This window comes from Nelusetta ayraudi, unplaced genomic scaffold (genome assembly GCF_046127955.1).
Source record: "Nelusetta ayraudi isolate G7.1 ecotype Tasmania unplaced genomic scaffold, CSIRO-AGI_Nayr_v1 ptg000071l, whole genome shotgun sequence".
Taxonomy (NCBI): domain Eukaryota; kingdom Metazoa; phylum Chordata; class Actinopteri; order Tetraodontiformes; family Monacanthidae; genus Nelusetta; species Nelusetta ayraudi.
In genome coordinates, this window is record NW_027466121.1 from 5,028,685 (window position 1) to 5,049,900 (window position 21,216).

General features: G+C 42.7%; 2 protein-coding genes and 1 long non-coding RNA gene across 3 annotated transcripts; all 3 read left to right on the forward strand.

Moving 5' to 3' along the window:
• Positions 1-517: 517 nt before the first annotated feature.
• Positions 518-3,545, forward strand: LOC142899116 (uncharacterized). The gene is made up of 5 exons (XR_012928698.1): positions 518-627; positions 1,598-1,789; positions 2,550-2,952; positions 3,195-3,273; positions 3,367-3,545. It is a non-coding gene; the product is annotated as an uncharacterized LOC142899116 (long non-coding RNA).
• A 1,398-nt stretch (positions 3,546-4,943) lies between these two features.
• LOC142899208 (ubiquitin carboxyl-terminal hydrolase 3-like) lies at positions 4,944-13,788 on the forward strand. The gene is made up of 15 exons (XM_076042692.1): positions 4,944-5,398; positions 5,968-6,028; positions 6,111-6,248; positions 6,381-6,464; positions 6,636-6,717; positions 6,872-6,951; positions 7,909-8,022; positions 9,024-9,137; positions 9,285-9,434; positions 9,724-9,830; positions 9,933-10,013; positions 10,103-10,221; positions 10,313-10,426; positions 11,665-11,732; positions 12,727-13,788. Exons 1-15 carry the CDS (start codon positions 5,308-5,310, stop codon positions 13,091-13,093), a joined length of 1,770 nt encoding a protein of 589 aa, XP_075898807.1. The 5' UTR covers positions 4,944-5,307; the 3' UTR covers positions 13,094-13,788.
• Positions 13,789-16,083: 2,295 nt separating this feature from the next.
• LOC142899296 (F-box and leucine-rich protein 22-like) lies at positions 16,084-20,844 on the forward strand. Its single transcript, XM_076042836.1, has 2 exons — positions 16,084-16,968; positions 20,119-20,844. Exons 1-2 carry the CDS (start codon positions 16,409-16,411, stop codon positions 20,465-20,467), a joined length of 909 nt encoding a protein of 302 aa, XP_075898951.1. The 5' UTR covers positions 16,084-16,408; the 3' UTR covers positions 20,468-20,844.
• The last annotated feature ends 372 nt before the right edge of the window (positions 20,845-21,216 follow it).

Genomic DNA, 21,216 nt, shown 5'->3' on the forward strand with positions numbered 1-21,216 from the left:
ATTAGTGTTGCACAAAATAAAAAGGTGTAGTGAGTGTCTGCTGTGAACTCCAAAAGGGGAGGAATTTCCTTAAAATGCTATCTAATCAAGCTACTGTAAAATGTTAGTTTTCATTTAAATTGCTTCAGATAATCAGGGCTATGAGACACAAACTGTCAACATACTGCACAAAATGACAACTCATCTAAAATGTAAAAGCTGTGTTGCTGCAGGTATGATGGAGCCAAAATGTTCCCGATTGAGACTTGGGGGGTGAGGGAAATGCATTCTGGGTTTGCACTCCATGAGTGTAGATATCGACACATCCGAAAGAAAAACGTTGCATTACATTTACAACTGAATCATAATCTGGAACTGGTTTCATAGCAAAATACCTCATTGAAACTCACAGCAGCTGTTAATCTTTAATAAACATAGTAAAAAGGGGAAGATACCGGCAGTAAACTTGGGTTTCAATCAACGAGGTCATCATTAGGGAAGTGTTGGTCCAAAGTTCAATACTGCTATATATAACAGTCTCTCCTCAGTCCGGAAAAGACGGCACAGAGACAAGCAGCAAGATGAAGCACCTGCTCTTATTGGGGATTGTTTTTTCGGCTCTTCGCTTCAGCCTTTCAGATATTCCAGGTACACCAGTTTTGTTTTGTTTTGAAATTCTTCATTTGTCGTCGAACTACAGTTGTAATCAAAGTGTCTAGCGACTATGGAATCGGCTCTCAAAATATGGTAAACTATTTGCGCATGGGCCACACAGAATACAGTGGCACTTAGTATTCTGTGTTTTTAAAAGTACCACAAATAATATTGTGACATATTACTTTTGCGTGTTGTGTGCGCCAGTGTTTTCCATTGAAGCATAGGGTTGTGGTTTCAATGAAACTCAATCATGGAGATAACGTTTCACCTTCACTCCGTGCGTCACAAGATGGCGGGTGCAGTTTTGAGAATTGAATGGCCTCAGCCCAGACAGTGTGAGGCCTTCTCATATATTGTTGCTATGGTAGCAGTAAGACATAGAAATACAAAAACTTAACTAATCATTTTTGTATTTATTTTTTTTGCTCTGATAAAAATGTTCTTACACAGCGTTTGTAATCGCTCTAAGCTGACCAGACTGAGCTGATCTGTTTCCTCAGTAATTATTGAAAAATTAAAAAAAAGTATTTAAACACCTAGGTTGTTTCTGACTGAAAATAAGAAGGAGTAGCAACAACGATCTGTACTGATGTGGAGGTCCACAGGAAAAGAGGTTTCCCGCCAAAAGTGCAAATGGCAGAAGTTTGTTCTGAGAGAAACCGTTGGAAGTAGAAGTGTACCGCAATGGTGACTTTAATTGCTGCCATAAAAAGACAGACCAGGTCTCTAGTTAAACATTATGCGAAGACATTTCCTACTCGAACGCAAACTATTTTTGCGACAGCTCAAAGTGATCATGATACTTTATATTCAATGACAAATTTGACAAAAAAAAAATAGGCTAACAAAAACCATAAATTAATTTAATGCAAAAAAAAAATAATCATCATTTAAAAAGGGAAAATAATACATCTTATTACTACTGTTTTGTTTTTTTTTTGTTTTTTAAATCTCTTTACAGATTTCTGCTCAATGCCGCCTGAAATGGGTGACGGCTCCAGCATTGAAATGCCTCTTTATTACAATCCCACTGAGGATCGGTGCTTCCCTTTCAAATACTCTGGCCAGGGAGGAAATGAAAATCGTTTTTTACTGGAGAAAGATTGCATGAGAACCTGCTCAGCCAACGTGGACAACGTGTACCCCACCATTGGTAAGAGGACTTGATTAATCCATAATGCCTAAAGTGAAAACTGATCAATCATGAACACTGTGTATAATTGTGAAAAGTCATGTAACAAAGAGCGGATACTTCCTGGGTGTTTCTGGGGACTTTGGAACATGCACTGACTAATGTGGTAGTTTTATGACCCTATGGGCCATTAAAGGAAACACTGCACTACCACTAAAGCCTCCTCCCTCTGAAATGAGCTTCAGTAAGTTACTTGTATGGACAGATACTTGAATTACATATGTTAAGGAGTGTACTCATTAGAAAATCACTAACATGTACTGTGTAAGTTTTGTTTTTTGTTTTTTTCAAACAGACACTGTGTAACAGTACAGAGTTTGCTTTACTTGCAAATAGGTTGTTGGACGGATGTATCTGCCGCAGTAGGGAGAGAATACACCACCTAGTGGTCATATTTCAGACTGTTCCTTAAACACAAAGACAACCTCCTGGGCGACTGAAAATACAGCAACATTCCACCCAAATACCTCCTTTCGTCAAAGAAGTTACACTTTCAAAGCTTATTTACAAATTACAATGAACTTATGGTTATGGTTATAGCATTTGTTACAAAAACAACAACACTGGTCTAGAAATACCGGATCAGAACAGCAGGTCTGAGCCTCCAAAATAATAGTTTTGTAATAGTTGTAGTTTTTTTTTTTTTGTTTTTTTCATATTATAGTATCAAAAAATGAAAACTTGTAAGGATGGTAAAGTGACACATTCTTTTTGTTTGCAGAGAAGAACGCTTGCCTTCTCGCAAAAGAGCAAGGCGTGTGCAAAGGCCACTATTTGAGGTACCACTACAATGCCCATCATGAAAAATGCAAAACGTTCTATTTCTCTGGATGTGGTGGAAACGGAAACCGATTTCGCACCTCTGAGGAGTGCTTGGCCACATGTAATGGAGTTACAAAGGACGGGCGCAGTAAGTGCAGAATTTTCTTGACATTAATGGTGCTGATAATAAGATGTGCTAAGATGTGAGAAAAAAAAGGACATTTTGATTTTGATTTAGATCGTAGGGATGTCGAGTTTTTTTGTTGTTGATGATGTTTCTTTAACATGTTTGTGTCTAATGTTTTGCTGGGAAGCTGTAGGTGACGGCGGTGCCGAAGACGACGAGTCAGACACAAATGTTGGTCAGTAAACATGTTATTTACCAATCACTCTATAACAAACAAAATTTTCAATTATATTCTCTGTCTTTATTTACAGTTACAAACAAATTTTGCTCCTTTTCTGTCAATGCATGCAGTTTTACAAACTGATTCTTAAACCCTATGTCAGAATTCATACTTTAAGAAAAAAAAACTTTTTTTATTTAAAGATACTTTGTGTCTTGACAAACATTTTCACAGAATGTTTTTTTCTTTTTTCACAGGCGCAATTGTTGCTGGTGTGCTCGGTGTTGTTCTTGTTGGTGTCCTGGCAGCTCTGATTGCCCTGACAGTTCAGTCAAAGTGAGAGAATTATTTTTGTCTTTAAAAATTAAACCACATCAGTAAAAGTGGGAGATTTTTTTGTTAAAAAAAAATCATTCTGTCCTTTCATAGGAAGAAGAAATCCAAGAAAACGAAAGGCAAACGGGACAAGACTGAGGCCCCACTCACGGATCAGGGGATTGAGATGTCATGAGAACGATGACACCTCGTTGGCAACACTCCTAGTCTTTACCAGCATATTGTTTTGTTAAAGTGCATGCAGCCTTAATACCAAAAATAACACGTGAATTCCACATTTATGATCAGCAACAACACGATTACATTTCTTTTTATTTAAAAAAAACAAAACAAAACAAAAAAACATATTTCTTCTGTTTTTGTGCAAAGTTTCTATTATTGCCTGTACCCTGCAATCATTTATAATATTCTGACTCTTTAAAAAAATATTTTTTCATTGGACATGGAGATAATTGAAATAAATAGTTAATAACTGATTATTTTTGTTGCTGTTGTTCTAGGCTCGCAGACTGTATGGATTTGTTGATTTTATACATTTCATATATAAAATCAACACTTACTACGTCAAACAATGTTTTTTTATTTTGGTTGTCAAAAGTGATAATTTTGGCTCTATTTGACTGCACACTGCAAGTTTTGTTTGCCGGCTTAGCATTTGGAAACTTTAATTTAGCCTGCAGAGATCTAAAAATAAGATTGTCAAAAACATTGCCTGACTAAATGTATGGTGAAAAACATACACTGTCTTTGTTTGCATGTCAAGATAAAAAAAAAAAAAAAAAAAATCAAAGCAGTTTTGCAGAGTACACAATGACAGGATGTTTTGTTTATTATTAATTTTTTTTTAGTAGTTGTAATGCTGTCTTGTTTTGTCAATCATCAAACACCCAGGCACTCATGTTTTTAGAGAATACAACAAGGTGTCTTCTGAGGGAGATTTTGTAACATAGAGTTTGAGTAGTTTCAGAGTTAATGCCAACCTCTGTCTAGATATTGGGATTTGGAAAAACTGTAACTCTTTTGCAAACCATGTTTTTAAAAAATCCCTTCATTTGGGAAATAAAATAAAGGTCTATTGTGATACAAATGACTATATTTTTCAATCAATCACATAGTGGACTTGCTTCATAAGGTAAAGCAACGTGTCAGGAAAAAATATTATTCAGGAGGAGTAACTTTAAATGAGTAAAGGTTAAAAAGGAAATGACACGTGAAAAGGTTAATCGTTTTAATGGAACAGTGACAGCACCGTTTTTGAGGACTGCGTTTCATGACGAAACTTTCGACATGACATTAAATTAATTTTTAAACGTTTCCGATATGTTTTCCATTAACCCCAGGCAAATTAATATGGCCACACATATGTCTCCGCCTAAAACAAACCGCGAAACACCATTTGGCTTGAAGCGAACCAGAGATTATTTGCGTGGCACACAAGTTGTTTGGTTTGAAGTTTGGGGCATCACGCATACCGAGAAAGACGCAGAGCGCGACGCGTGGTCGTCTTTTTCAAAAACAATAACGCAAAAAAACAAAAAAAAATACCTGGTAAATATTCAGGATGTACAACAACATCATACGCACGGAGCAGTCGGTGTAATCTTCCTTTTTTTTTTTTTTTTTGTTTCACGTTCGAGAGACGGCCCAGCCAGCCGGGCCGGCAGGCGTAACGTCACTTCCTCAAGTTATTTCCATTTGTTTGTGGCAAACGCTAGCTCCCCACACACGAAAGACAACGTTACTATTTTTAAATCACAACATGTTGTCGGCGAAGCAGCGCCGCGTTTAATTTTTTGTTTTGTTTTACCCAAACACTGCCCGGAGCTTAAAGTCAAGCAGGAAATACATGAGCTATAGGGCGTGTTACCAAATCCAGGAAAACGTGCGCCGCTACCAGAAGTAGTTGCTCTGCTAACGCTAGCGAGCTAGTTTGTGTAGTTAAATTGGCTCTCAGTCGTTAGCTGGCTGGTTCTTCGCACCATTGTTGTCGCGGCTGTGGCTAACGTTAGCCCACTCATTCACAATTGAACACTGATGGAGTGCTCTCATCTGAACACAAGCGTAAGCGGTTCTTTGGATTCCTCCCGGTTCCCTAATGGTAGCCCTTCCTCCTGGTGCTGCAACGGTAGGTGTTTGTCTCCCGGCTCAATCCAGCGATGTTCTTGCCGCCGCCGATAGCGGAGAGATTGATCAAGCCAGATGTGGATTGCTGCTCTATGCGATTTTCTTTTATTTATTTTTTTCTTTTCTTTTTTTTAATCCGGCGTCGATTCTGCCGTGTGAATATTAATAACATACAGCTAAATAACCACTGTGTAGTTTTTAAACTATTGTATAGTTAATTTGTTGTTGTGCTTTTCTGCGCTGCAACAGTGTAGTTTCCCAATTTGGGATCAATAAAGTCTATCTGTCTGTCTGTTTGTGTAGCCGGTGCTTCCATAAGTACAACAATGAATTACTAATACACGAAATATTGACTCATGCTACAATTAGAGCAAAGTTGCAATTGTAGCTTACCTTTATTTACCTATTGTTCTTCTTCTTTGTTGTTTACAAATAATCTGCGATTAAAATTCAGTGGCATTTCCTGCTTATTTCACTAATGAGCAGACCAGACAAGACTGATTGATGCCCAGGCTGTGTTGTGATTTGGACAATCTCTTTCTGAATTGAAACAACTTTTTCCATCCACAGTTTGTCGGTCCAATAAAAGTCCATGGGTTTGCCTTACCTGTATGCTGGTCCATTGTGGAAGGTACGTGGATGTCTGACCTTTTTGCCTTTCTCCCAGTCGCTCCGTGACGCAGCAGGTTTCTAAAGTGACTTCATGCCCACAGATATGTCAATGGCCACGCAAAGAAACATTATGAGGAGAACCAGGCGGCGGGACTTTGTCAGAAAAGGTGTGAGAAGGCAGACAAGGAGAGACACCCTCATTCCGTCTGTATGGACTGCAGCAACTACAGTGTGTTCTGGTACGTCACCACAATGGCCGCATCTACAGATTGACGTACTTATGGTTGCACCGAAAGCACAAGAGTTAAATATTTGGTTGCTTCTGTTGTGTTAACACTTGGGATTTGATTTGATTAATGTCCATTATATAGTTACAGGTGTGATGACTTTATTGTAAATGATACCAAACTTGGACACGTGCAGAAGGTGAGGGAGCATCTCCAGAGTTTAGAAAAGTAAGTGCAAAACTCAACCATGAAAGTTTCTTAATCTTGTCTTGTTGATTAATGCCTTTGGGCTTGGATGTCTGCGCTTACACAGTTTTGTGCGTAAAAGGTTAACCTATTTGCACACAGCATCTGCTGTAAGTGGACCACAACAGGGCTGATGATTTCCTTCTCTAACAGCTCAGCCCTGGTCGGAGACAGACAGCGGAAACGAAAGCTGCAGGAAAATCTCACTCCGGATAGCAAGTTGTTAAAAGACAATGTAAGCGTTTGAAAGTAAATTCATACAGTTGTCTGTCATAGAAGTCGAACTGGCTTTACAGTTATGTCCGAGTTCAAAACGCAGCAACACCACCTTTGAAATTGAAGCACACAAATAGTGCATTGTTGATGTGCATATGCCTCTTCTGTTTCAGGATGGAACGGCATCAGGTGCGACAGGCCTTCGGAATTTAGGCAACACATGCTTCATGAACGCTATTCTGCAGTCCCTCAGGTTTGGGTTTGCTGTACAAATTGGGTCGTTAACAGGGTTTGCAGCAGTAACAGTAACTTTGCTCGTACATCCAGGGCCCCATGAGCAGTCATCCTTTATTAATACAGTCTGGGGCACAGTCAGGGGAATTATGCAGGCTGCCTGGATACAGGCTCAGTTAAAGGACAGATTTTTTTTCCAGCTATCGCATATTTCATTTGGTCCTTTGAGGTGACCTGGTGAAATCTTGTTACCTTGCAGGAAAATGTTATCCTACTGCTGGTGCTTCAGAATTTGTGATCAGTCATTACCTTCAAGACTATAAATAAATCTCTTGTCAATGCAGTAGATGCCCCAGATATCATTTACAGGTTAAGTAATGACTGCATCATAAACTCATAAATAATTTTAAGTATTACACATTACTATTACACACACACACACACACACACACACACACACACACACACTTGCACACACAGGTTTGGGCTATTTATGAAGCTAGCTCTTACTTTGTGTATGGGATTTAAGTAGGAAACCAAGAATTGTCACCTTGTTCTCAACATCTGCGTCTCCCAGACATTTCTAAATCTACATTTCTTTTTACTTCTTAGCGAGATATACATTAACGAGTGCACAGGATTTGTTTCGATTGTCAGAAATTATGTAGCAGCTTGGCCAGCAGGGAGCGCTCCAGTGGTGTTGTTTGAAGTTTGACTTCCATGTTGTTTACAAAGCTAGTATTACTCGTTTTGTGAAGCATGAAACATCGCCCGTGTCTTTTTCAGCCTCACTTTCAGAAGTTTGTTGTACAGTTAATGCAAAAGTGTGACCTTTGAAGTCAACATCGTTCATGTTAAGATCCAGAATTCCTTACTTATGTAGTACTTTATTTCTTTTATTCACATTTTTTACATTTTTGCAAAATACCTTGTGAAACATGCTGATGATTAAAATGTCCTCTTCTTGTTTTTGCAGCAACATTGTGGAGTTCAGCTGTTATTTCAAGGAGCTGCCTGCCGTGTCTCTGCGCAGTGGTAAGACGGCAGGAAGAAGGATGTACCACACCCGTAGCCAAGGGGACAACAGTGTGTAAGGTCCTCTTCTGGAGGAGGGGGGGGTCTGTGGGCTGTGTGCATTTTTCTGAAGTTACTCCCTGCAAGAACTCATTTTACATTATTTGACACTTTATGAATCAAAATGTTCTCTCTGGATGTTCATAATGGGACTCTAGTGTAGTTCAGTTTGAACAGGGATGCAGCAGCGTGTTTAACACATGCTGCTACTGACACTTACATACACACTTATGAAAATATTTCTGTATTAGCAGATACAATAAAATATATAAAAAAATACTCACTAAAACTTAGGAATAAAACTGACATTTATGGTAATGTAACAAATTTGTGCTCCAGTGATATAAAGAAGCGACAGTGGGTCGTTTCTTCATCTCAAATGATTAACTGGAGCATAAGCTGACATCAGGAGGAGTGGTAGCGCGCAACAAAAATAGTCAGTGTCTCTGATAACTTGTCATGTGACCTTTTTTCTCGGCCTTGCCTTGGTCTCATGACGTCAAAATGCGAACCAGTACGATGAAGAGGCCTGTTTAAACACAGACTGTCCTTGAACCAAAGCGTTTAGCGGCCATCATTCATGGATCACACGCTTGTGTTTGTGATTTGTGTGGTTAATCGCCTTGTTGGAGAGCAGCATGTTACGCAATAAGCAGTGAAACATCAGACATTCGGATATCCAAAGTTTAAAAAACATCAATGTAAGTTCACCTGTAAAGGTTGTGTTGCATTTTATCTGCTTTCTTTTTTGACGTCTCAAATTACGCTGATTTCTATTGACGAGATGGCGTTGCATGGCATTGGGAGGTGAATTCTGCAAAATGTGCAGTCTTTTGTGATTTAATAAGTTGGTGAATAATTTTGAGCAACACGTATTTGGCTGTTAAGAGTCAATCCAGAAGAAATACTATAACTGTGCATCAACGTAAAAGCTGGTATCTTTTGTAAACCTTTTTTCCCTCATTCAAGGGACTTGGGATGTGCCATGTGGTAACAGAGCCTCATTGTTTTCAACAGGTCGTTAGTGGAGGAGTTCAGGAAAACCCTTTGTTCCCTTTGGCAAGGCAGCCAGACTGCCTTCAGTCCAGACTCCTTGTTTTATGCCATCTGGAAAATCATGCCAAGTTTCAGGTATGCCGGTGTTGTTAAATAGTTTTTACCTTTGCTCAATGCTAAATGAATAGTAAACTTTTTTTTTTTTCCTCACTGTATTTCACAGCATAATCTTAAAGTTGACAAAGTGTGTGAATTATACTGACAACATGTCTGGTTATCCAGAGGGTATCAGCAGCAGGATGCCCACGAGTTCATGCGTTACCTGCTGGACCACCTCCACAGGGAGCTTCAGTGCAGCCGCAACGGAACGTCACGCCCTGTGTCTCCACCAGGTGGCGTCAGACTGTCAGCCGTGGAGGGAAAAAGCTGCATGTAAGCATTTTCTGTCCTCCAGTTTGCAAAGTTGACTACTGCTAGTGTGAAGGAAGTGTAAGCATTTGTTTGGGTCTTGTAGCCTTTAACCGTGCTGTGTAGGACCTCGTTTCTTTCGCCTTTGTCAAATCTTTGCCTGCATTGTCAACATTCACTGAATATGATCCACAAAAACAATACTTTTGAATGCACTGTGACCCACATTTTTTATTTCAATTCTTATTTTTCTTACTTCTAATTTAAGTTATTATTGTTTTGCATTCCTTGAATAATCATTTTCTTTTGGCAGTAATGGGACTGCCAGTGTTGTCACATCCATTTTCGGTGGAATACTCCAGAACGAAGTCAACTGCCTGATATGTGGGACGGAGTCAAGAAAGTTTGATCCTTTTCTCGGTAATTCAGTTTCATTGTCAATAGTGTTGTTTTTCAAAGTTGTATCATATATTAACTAGTTACTAATAGGTGGTTATGTTTTCTGGTTCTCTTTCCCCTCAGATCTATCATTGGACATTCCTAGTCAATTCAGACAAAAGAGAAGTAAAGACCAGGAACCCGGTCCAACGTGCACCTTGCGTGGTGAGTCCCCACTGGCCTATTCAGACTCTTTCCTTCAGCCCGATTTAACTGCAGCATTTAATATTCCATGGTTCTGTTTTCTCGTCAAGACTGTTTACGAAGCTTCACCGATCTGGAGGAACTTGACGAAACAGAGTTGTACTTTTGCCACAAGTGTAAAAAACGACAGAAATCCACTAAAAAGTTCTGGGTCCAGAAACTGCCAAAGGTAGGGGAACAGAATTGCTCGGATCGTTTACAACCAACCAACCTGCCGGGTGTAACTGTTTCTCTGTAACTGTTTTCCTTCCCATTTGTAGGTGTTGTGTCTGCACCTGAAACGGTTCCACTGGACGGCCTTTTTGAGAAACAAGGTGGATACTTATGTGGAATTTCCTCTGAAAGGCCTGGACATGAGGGGTTATTTACTGGAGGTGAGCTCAGTCGAGAGAGAGTGCGAGAGAAAAAAAGCAGATGGTGGAATTTCAAAATAGCAAGCCTTTTCAGACAAGCAGATCCTGAAGTTTTATAATTTAAGTTCTGCAATTTGGTCAGGAAATAGCCGCGAGTCTCGGGCCACACAAGTTAATCTGCAACAACGCGACGGCCAAGACAGATCTGTGTAATTACCTGCAGTTGGGTGGGACCTGACATTATCCTTCCACCCAGTTTCTATTACGGCTTCTCCTGCACTCAGGGTCGCGCGCGGGGGGGCTGCTGGCTGTCTTTGGGCCCAGGCGGGGTCACACCCTGGACACGTCGCTAGTTTATCGCACATTTAAAGACAAACAGCAACCGTTCACACTTGCATGCTCTCCCAAGGTCAATTAAGAGTTCCCAATTCGCCTCTCATGCATGTTTTTCTCACCCGTGACCTTTTCACGCCACTGTCTCAGCCTGTTCTCAAAACACACTATCCAAAGTCACGTAACCAGTGACCTAGTTGCATCCACCATTTGACTCCTGACTTCCAAAAGCTCAACAATCAACTATTTTCACAAACTAGTTGAAATGAATTTGGGATTATTTGTTGGAGACTATAAAACACAGCAATGGCTGGAAGGTCATTTTCCACTAAAATGTGGCACACATTACGGTTTGCAGACATTTAACAAGGGAACGTATCTGGGAAGCCTACAATGTATAAATACGTAATTGTATGCTGCGACTGCTGCACTGTAAACTGTGTGGTTTTTACTCGCACATGTAGGAGGTCCTTTTTTTTGCAGCTGCTGTTTTGCAAAGTTTATTTACTAACCGTCTGGCTATTTTGTTCCCCCACTGCTGCTTGTGATTGGGTTAACTGCAAAAACATGTTTTTGCCATTGATAATATGAGCATAAAAAAACACTGTATCTAGAAAAATATGTTCAAACTCAGAACTGAGTCTACAGGATAAAAATGTTTTTGTTATAAAATTTTTTTTTTAAAAAAGCTATAGAACATTAGAAAATATATCTGAGACCCCTGAGTGCTGGTGAAGCGGCCATGCAAAATGTGGTAAATCTGTATTTTACTTTCAAGCATCTGCTTTTCTGTAAGTCGTACTTGCAAGCATGTACAGACACTTAATGTTATTACTACATTAGGTTGTCTAACCATCCAATAACAAATAGCTTACCTTGCTTTTTCTTTTTTTTTTTTCTTTTTTTTTTTTTTTAAATCTTTGCAGCCTGAGAACTCATTACCAGAGAGCTGTCTCTACGATCTCGTTGCAGTCGTAGTGCATCACGGATCTGGGTGAGTAGAAGCCGCTTCTCTCTTTCAAGCTTACACACTGTAATTAATATTTGATCAGAATAACTTACTGTCCCAACGCTATGTGTGGGCAGAATCATTCCCAGGAAGTAAATATGCACTTGTGCTGTCAGTTTGCGCTGCGCCCATTCCGAAGGACGGACCCTTGATTGTTGACACAAATTCACTTTTATCGCAGTTGTTTGCAAAAGTAACTGCTGGGGCTTCTCATAAACAAAACAGTATTTGCTGACCACCTCGGTCGGCTGTCAGCTCCATTCAGACCCAGTCAGCCTGACGGGCCTCCTAGACAGCTGCAGATTAAAAATTCATGCCGTCACTAAATGCTAAAAAGGCCGTGGGGGTCCTTGAAAACACGCGTTTTTATACACATCAAACCTCTGGCCCTTCCACCTTGGGGCTCTAGATGGCAACGTTGCACTGCTGCGTCTGTTTCCATCCAGTCCGACTACAGTTCAGACTAGGACCTGGCGATTTTGGACAAGAATAAAATCCCTTTTTTTCCCCTTGAAAAGTCGATTTTTGATTTTGATTTTTTTGGGGTGGGTAAAACTACAAAACACAATGGTATAAGTTATTTAAAATGTTTTTATCTTAACCTCACTTTCACCAAACGTCACTTGACAATGAACAGGTTCTCCATAAACAAAGATGAAGTTCCCTTATTTGGGAATAAAGGGAAAACTTACGCAAATGAATGCCCCTGTGGACAAAGTGACAACCTTAACTGTCCTTCACCAAAAATCACTTTGAAAATTAAAGGTTTTTCTATCGTCTTTAAAAACAATGAATGAATACAGTGCAAGACTTTCACATTTCGGTGTACAGCCCAGAAGCATGCGAGAGGAAAGTCGATTTTTTAAGATTTTCCTTGTTTTAACATCGTCTTGACTAATAAATCCAATTTCGATTTATAATCGATTAATCGCACTGCCCTCGTCCAGACCTGACTGTCGTTGCATTGTGCGTTTCTCAGAGTGGGATCGGGGCATTACACAGCATACGGCATCCACGAGGGCCACTGGTACCACTTCAACGACAGCACGGTGACTCTGACCAATGAGGACGCGGTGCGGAAGGCCAAGGCCTACATCCTCTTCTACGTGGAGAAGGCCGAGCAGGTGGCCTCAGACGGCAACAGGACAGGCGGCAAAGCGCCAGCTGCTGCAGATGCGGCAGCTGGCGACGGCGGAGCGGCAACAGATGTCGTTTTATTGGACGTAGCGCCGTCACGAGTTAACACCCTGGACAAGGTGGCGGGGGAAAACGCCGCCCTAGGGAAGGAGGCTGACGCCGCCGCTGCCGCAGACGGGGAGACCTCAGGCGAAGCTGCTGCACAGTGACCCTGCCGCTCTGGTCAAGGCCTCAGACCAGCTCGTCCCATAATTGTTTGACTCCACCTCAGTTCAATTTCTCACCGTGTTTGATTTTAACAAATCAGATTTCCACATTTTGTATGCATATGCAATTATTTTAGTTTTGTTTTGTAAGAATTGCAATACGGCATTCACATTTTAATCGCTGCTTCATTATTATTGTTTTTTTTTTTCCGTTTAGGATAACGTTGCATTTATGTGTCTTGGTTGATGGAGACCTCTCTCTCTCTCTCTCTCTCTCTCTGTGATAGATTCCAAATGTGACTGTTTATTGAATAATGAAGACAAGCCTTAGCCTTGGGAAGCCTCAGTCGGTCCAGTGTTTAGTCTAGGCTGATTAGATTATGGTCAGGACCCCCCCCCCCCCCATGTCATTTCTGTGTGAACTTTCTAATTCTGTCGATTCCATCTCTTACACACTCTGTAGTTCTGTTTTCCAGTTACTAGGGAATAACTTTTAGCCTAAATAATAATGCAATGCATTTGTTGACTGATGCATTCAGGAAAGCTGAATTAACTTCCTCATTGAAGCCAATGTGAAAGAAATCCTTGTCAAACTGTTTAGTATGCGTGAGCCATTGCTGTAACGTCACAATGGGATAATGGACTGAAATATGAGGGAAAAAAAAGAAAACTTTTAAAACATGTACCTGACAGAATGATGAAGTACAATGAATTTTTTTTTGTTGTTGGAAAATGTTCCATTTCTTTGAGTGCGTTTGTGTGGTGGAGTGGATGGGTTGTCGGTTCATATAACGGCGTCCGTCAGCTCACACAGGTGACATGCAGCTGGCCTGAATTTATCCATGGATCTTTTATTGGGCCACTAAAGTTATTTCAAGTAAGATTTAAAACAGAATAAGTCATGCAACTTCACATTTGCAGTAATATCTATGTTAAAAAACAGCAATTTAATAATCCTCTTTGCCTATTTATAGAGCTCAATTTATCATTGCAGTTCTCAAGAGAGCAGCTTTGTGCAATTAAATGCTCAACAAAGTATAGATCTCCTGAGGAAAAAGGCACATTTAGCCCACTGTTTACGGCCACCCACAATACACTCAATTTTACCTCCCCTCCTGCCAAACTGCTTGTGCTTTGTGGACCACCTGCATGAAATGAAGGGACTAAAGCTCGGCAGCCTTCAGAGGGGAAGGATGAATACCCGGCCAGGTGTGTTGTCACTAACATGGCAGAGGAGTCGGTCACAGTCTCTGTGTGGCATCTGAATGAGCTGATATCCTGAACTGCATGTTGTGGCTCGGGAAGCAAAGCGTGAAGTTCATTGACGGGCTAGAAACCAGACTAGATTGACTAGAAGTGACTCATCTCCCATATCTCAAATGAAGGAAAACACGCATGTGCCACTTCTGACGTCATGAGCTGGCCACGTGCACTTGTGAGGATGCGTGCGTTCGGTTCTTATTTAGCCGTGCCAGTTTAGCCAGTTCTATAGTTTGTGATGTAAGACGGGCAGGGGATATCACCCACCTCAGGAAAGAGACCAAGTTTCTTCTTCTTCGTCTTCTTATTCCGGTGGGGAAAAAAAGTGTAATAAAATTGTGGTTGCAAAAATCAAAATCTTCTTCTTCTTCTACGTCTTCTTCTTCATTAAAACAGGAAGAAGACGAAGAAGAAGACAGCTTTGTTGTTGTTTTTTTCCCTCTTCCCTTTCTTTGGTCTAGTGAGCATCTCCACCCGCCCACAGACACACACTCGCACATGCACACGCGCACACGCGCACGCGCCCCTCGGGACACGTGCCAGCCAGTCAGCCTCCTCTCGCGCTCGCTCGCTCTCTCTCTCTCTCTCTCTCTCTCTCTCTCTCTCTCTCTCTCTCTCTCGCTCTCTCTCGGGCAGGAACAGGCGCTCCTCCTGTATGATGAGGAACAGCTGCTCTTCCTCGCTCGCTCGCTCACAGGTGGCTGCAGACTTGCTCCTCTCTCTCCATTAATGACACAAGTGGCCCTTTGTGCCCCCCTCCTCCATCCAGCGCCCCCCCCCCCACACACACACACACACACACCCCTCCTCTCCTCCGCCCCGATCATTTTGCTGTGTCTGTCGAAGGCTACATCGCAGCTGCTAATGATAAGCTCACATTGCGCCCTGTTTTTTGTTGTTGTTGTTTTTTTTGTCAGAGTGGAGCCTCTGTTTTTTTTTTTTTTTTAAAGGACCCCGTGACAGGGTGAGTCACGCTCCAGGCCGTGTTCTGCCCCACGTCCCGACGGTTGCGGCGAATGCCCATCGTTTCCGGTAGGGTGTGAAAACAAGTGGGACAGGACATTGCTGGTAATGCGGTGGAGTGATGACATAGGTACGAACGGGAACGTTTCCGGTGCAGTATGTCCTGTACGCGCCGCTTGAGCACATGCAAGAAGAGAACACAGAGAAATGAGTCATAGTTCTCTAATGCGCTCGTTTGAGGTCAAGGAGAGTGTTCCTGTTTCCAAGGTTCCAAGTTCAGGCTGCCAATGTTGTAATTGTTATAGTTATGTGATTATTGTTAGTGCCAGAGGGTACCTGAGGGTTATTATTACTTTTGGATCAATGGAAGTTGATTGCAAATCACTGAACTTTGGGTCTTCGGACATTAAGTCCTACTTTCTTCTTAATATTCTTTATGCGTCTGTTGTACCTGGTGTGAGGCAACATTAGTCAAATATAAAATCCAACTAGGGATACAACCTTTCTTTCCCAATAATGAAGCATTGGAACTGCCATTCGAGTAAACAAACATAATTTGATCTGCGAAGGCCACCGGGCAAACTAACACGGTTACGCCGACACCCACCTGACACAGGACCTTCGCAGTGCACTCATTAAACCCGCTTGCTGCATAATTACATATACCTTGCTCATTAATTAACCTTAATGTCTTCAGTATCTACAATGTAGAAAGTACTAAAGATAAAGAAAAAAAAACTTTGCATCAGATATTGTGTCCAAACCTTTGACTGGTAGTGCATATTTCTTCAGATACATTTCGATGAGTCCCGTATATGATTAAACATCCAAAAGAACACATAACGCTCATTTATTAGCCCTCTGTTTAGAGCGAAGGCAGACTGAAGCGTCCACGTTAAGTGAAAAATACCAAACATATTTCTTGTTCACACTCCAGCCCCGCTGATCTGTCTAATTGCTGTGCATTTTGGTGGGCCTCTCTCTTTTCTGACTGTGAGAATTAGGCCACGCCAGTGTAAACATCTGCTCCATCTAGTTTTTTTTTTTTTTATCCCCAACCCCACCCCCCACGCCGCCTGTTGAGACCTGTGACACATGAGGGGGAACGTATGGCTCCAACACATCTTCCACCGTGGCTGCAGTTGTCTTCCCAAAATAGCCGGCGCTCCCTGGCCTTATATGTGCAAGGCCTGCAGCGTGTGCCTGAGGCATCATGTATCTGGGCCACACAATACGGGCTGCAGGCTCATTGTTGCCGCTCACCAGCAGGCCCGTCGCCGGCCAACGAGGCCTCTCATTCTGTCCCCCGCACCGCTCACCATGCACGTCACCCAGCTCAACCGCGAGTGTCTCCTCCACCTTTTTTCCTTCCTGGACAAGGACAGTCGGAGGAGTTTTTCGCTGACCTGCCGCCAGCTGCGCGAAGTCTTCCTGGACCCTCAGCTGTGGAATTTGCTCCACTTCAGCTCGCCGTCTCAGCTGAGGAAGGACAACTTTGTGCTGGGCCCGTCGCTGCGCTACCTGTCTGTTAGCTGGTACTCGAGCAGGGTGAAAGTGTGCAACATCGAGGACTGGCTGAAGAGCTCCTTCCAGAAGGACATCTGCAGGAGCCACGCCGGCCTGGTCAGCTCCTTCCTGGCCCACGTCTGCTACATGTAAGTGTTAGTGTCTTGCCTCTCTCCGTGCTCTCACAATGTAAATTCACAAGTAAAATCTGAAAAAACATGGTCATTAATTTGTATTTTCAATTTTGAAAGAGCCCCCAAACGACTCTTATCTTTTCAAACTAGACGATATCTGCTTCAGAAACACTTTCAAATACGTCATCAGGAATTTTAACAAAGTTTACAAAGTCAGGGATAAAAGCTTTATGCCTGCTTTTATTAGTTTGTTCTTGCTTTGCTTTTCAAAGGCTGAGGGAGAACTCTGAAGGAAGCTTGCGGTCAAACAGTTTTGTCTTCCCCATTATCCTCGCAGCCTTTTTTTTTTTTTTTCCTGATTTAATGAGATGAGTCTTAAGGATAATTAAATAATCCTCCCAGAATCATTTTCACCCATCAACAGCTAATTGATTTACAGCCAGTGACTCACTGCAATTGGCTCTTTTTTTCTTCTTCTTAGCTGTAGGTAACATAAGGGAACACTGGAAGCAGATGGTGTTCCCATAGCTGCGAATGAAGACAAGAGACGTGACACGTCCGTGGGACGTGAGAATGATTCTGCCAGTCGACATTACAGCGGTCAGACGTCAAATTATGCTCGCCGACTGATGCGACAGTCGAGATTGACATGTCGCTGCGAAGCAGCTGGTACGTGAGCAGGATACAGGCGGGACGGAGCCCGGAGAGCTGTAATGAAGTCCCTGGATGATTCCTCCCCTCCCCCACGCCCCACCGGCAGCCAGTGACAACCGTTAATTTGAGGGAGCTGGCCACTGCAGCTGGCCGGGACCGGAGTGGGAGGGTTGATGGGCCAGGCTTGTTTGCTGAGCGTATACGGCCCTGTGAGCCTCTCCAGTATTGTGAAATCTGAGATTCAAGACGGAAGAGATGTACGAGCCGATAATAAATAACGAGAGAGAACCACCTACGAGCTTTAGGACCTGTCCCAACACCCTTGGGGAACATTCACTGCATACTGATAAAAAAACAAAAAAAAAAAAAACACTCCCAAATTCCCTCATGAAGAAGAAAGCAAGCGCACGTGACGGAGGTGGGAGGGGATGCCGAGGAACTGTGGGGGCGATAGAGAGTTTTGGCTGCGGACCCTCCCAGTCAGCTGCGGGCTGGAGTTTTGCGCAGGCAGGTGGAGCCTACAATTGGCTCTTTGTTGCTGTCGGAGGAGCGAACATGTGCAAGTGTCTCTTCCTGGTTGAGGCTCGACGCAAAGATTATGACGCAGAGCAACCGCGCGTGCCTGCGTTTTTTTTGTGTTTTTTTTGTGGTTAAGAAGGAATGAAAGTGTCTTTGACCTTCTGTAGAGGGAAATCATTTTGTGCAGTTGTCATTTAACAATGACATTTAACAAGTTGTCATTTAGCAATGACAACTATTTCAATTGTCGGCGGAGCATTTTATACATCTATTTATCTCTGTTTTATTTATTTTTGCTTCCAAATATATGTGTTGATAGCAGCATGTCTTCAGGCAAGGTGTAATCAGATGATGTATCGGTAAACAGATGGTGTATTTGTTTTTTCTTTTTCTTTGTTATTTGTGTGTGTTGTTTTTTTGTCCGCTGCTGTATTGCTGTAGGTCATAAGGGAATTAAGAGAACTGACAAATGCAACGAAATGTTATCTTGTAGCCAAACAAAGAAACAAATTCTTCTCAAAACAGCCGGGTTTCTGCGCTGTGCTGCGGCCCAAATAAGACATCTATAACATCTGTAGGAATCTGTGAGGCATTAATAGTCCAGTGATGTTCGTTAGGGCTTTAAATCGTTGTTGTTTTTTTCTTCTATGTATGGAAACAGTAGTCAAACTAGCAAAGAGAAACCATTGTCTTATACCGGTGGGGGAAAAATCACAACTGTTACAGACACCATATAAACATCTCGACATGTGTCTGCGTGGGTGAAAGGTGGAAAAAAAGAAAAAAGAAGATGTTTCCAGCGGGGTTGGCAGGTTACAGTGACACAAAGATCGCGCGAGCGCAGAGACAAACGGTTAAAGACGAAGATGTTCTTTTCTTAAAGCAACACGTCCAAATTTGTGCACAAAGTGAGGGGAGGCACCGCGAGAGGGAGGCTTACGTAACGGAGGGTTAATGTTTTTATTGCCGTCGTGTTTACCTTCGTTCGCATTCGTCATGGTGCCGCTGAGGCTGAGGCTCTCTCTCCGCCGGGCCGGTGCACCTCAGAAAGAGACCAGAGATTTGATCACACGTGACAACACCATCACAAGCCCTCATTTCTTTTTTTTTTTGCTTTGTTTGTTTGTTTTAGGCCTCCCACCCCCCCTCCCCCCTTACCCCCGACATTTGAGTTCTTATCACTACTACATCCCTGTCATCCATACGTAACCCCACGCGGCAAAGCGTCGGAGGCACGTGGCCCGTCTGGCGCTGCCCTGACTGCTCAGAGGTTACTGGGGCAGAACCTTTAACACTCGTGGACGACTGGGAATGCGTTTGGCTCACATGTGGTTAAAGTGTTAAGATTATATAAGTCTTTATGTAATCCACATCAGTAAACGTGAATGACATCCTCGATTCTGTCCGCCGCCCGCCGTCTGCCAGCTCCGCGCCGCTGTCAAGCCTGTGCTGCTGCTCGTGACGCCGTCTGCAGCAGACGCATGCGGGGTTTTTTTTTTGGGGGGGGGGGCTTTTGTTAAAGGAACACTTGCAAAGTATGCACAGCTATGTTTAAAAAGCATGAGAAAATGCAGATTTGCTGCTCTCTGATTTATCAAACATCCAGTAATTGTTCTGGGCAAACGGTGCCACACTCTATTTGTTCACAATAGCTTTTTTTTTTTTTTCTTCGCAGAGAGGAAACACATGATCCCAGTGGGACAGTGCTCCAAGAGAAAAATAACGCACCACAAAGCCGCTCTATCTTTAAACCTCGCGCCGCTGGCCGGCGACGCCGCTGCTGCCTCGCGTCTCGGGGCTGAAAAAGTGCACAGAAGCACACATGCCAGTCAAGTGTTGCTTACTTAAGGCTAGTCCCTCTCCAAACAACCTAATCCCACGCACACCTCTCATGCGTATTACAATACGACCCGAGGCGAGACGAGTAAAGGCGAACACTCGCGCCTGCGTTCTCTCTTTGTTTGACTCCTCTTCATTTCATCTCCTCGACAGGTGTCCCAACCTGCTCTCGCTGAGCCTGTCCGGGTGCGGCCACGTCACGGACCAGGACGTCATCTCCGTTCTGCGCAGCTGCGGGAGGCTGCGGCGCCTCCACCTGGAGAACTGCGTTCGCATCACGGACGGCTGCCTGCGGGGCGCGGCGGCGCACGGAGGCAGCCTGGAGGAGGTGAGGGTGGACTTCTGCAGGAACATCAGCCAGGAAGGCCTGCAGGCCGTCAGGGAGAGGAGGCCCAGCGTCCAGCTGAGGGCAGACATGAGCGTGGAAATGATCCCGGACAGGAAGCCCGAGGTCGCGGCGTCCCTCAGGAGTGCGCTGCAGAAAGTCCTCATGGTTTCGTGAGGGAAGCGGAACGTGACGCTCCCGCTTGATAAGTGCGGAGCACGTTTTGTAACGCAATGTAACGTTTTTTATTTCTCATGGTGCTACTTTGTTTACAAGACTTTGTGTTTCACCAAAGTACAAAACAGGGTGTTAGCACCCGACTGTGATTACAACACCAGTGGATGAGTGGCCTTGAAACATTCTTTTTGGTTTGCGGGTGTGTGTTTGTGTGCGTGCGTGTCTTGTATCCACCGTTTTTGTATTTTCTATGTAAAAGCTTCCAAAGTGCTTTTGTTTTATTTTTTATTGTTTTATAAGACAAGTTGATGCAATGCAATGCAATGCAAGCTGTTTCAATACATCATTTGTAAAACACATTTACATGAAACATTATTCACATTATATTATTTATGCATTTTCATTGTTCATTAGGTTGAACACAACATATCCAACATTTGTGCTGTTTCCAATTACATTAAGAGCTCATACACTATACTACACTATACACATACTACTTCCACAGATTCTCTCCTTTCTTCAAATCAGGGTTGCAGACAAAATTGCAAACAAGCTTGTTTTCCAAAATGTCAAACTGGTCCTTTAATTTTATTTATAGCCTGAAAGAAATGCCACATAGAAAGAATGAGGAAGAGCCGTGGATCACTAAAGGTTGAGCTCTCTCTGGAATGCTCTTATATAAGAGTGTCAAACATATGAAAGTAGGTTGATAAGGAGCGTGTGTCTGTTTGAAAATGCCATGTGACCAA

Bases quoted from the DNA above. Each gene is read 5' to 3' on its own strand.
- LOC142899208 (XM_076042692.1), top strand. From the start codon at position 5,308: ATGGAGTGCTCTCATCTGAACACAAGCGTAAGCGGTTCTTTGGATTCC. The intron at 10,222-10,312 runs GTAGGGGAACAG...TCCCATTTGTAG, and splicing joins GGGTCCAGAAACTGCCAAAG to GTGTTGTGTCTGCACCTGAA. The intron at 11,733-12,726 runs GTGAGTAGAAGC...TGCGTTTCTCAG, and splicing joins GTAGTGCATCACGGATCTGG to AGTGGGATCGGGGCATTACA.
- LOC142899296 (XM_076042836.1), top strand. From the start codon at position 16,409: ATGAGGGGGAACGTATGGCTCCAACACATCTTCCACCGTGGCTGCAGT. The intron at 16,969-20,118 runs GTAAGTGTTAGT...TCTCCTCGACAG, and splicing joins CTGGCCCACGTCTGCTACAT to GTGTCCCAACCTGCTCTCGC.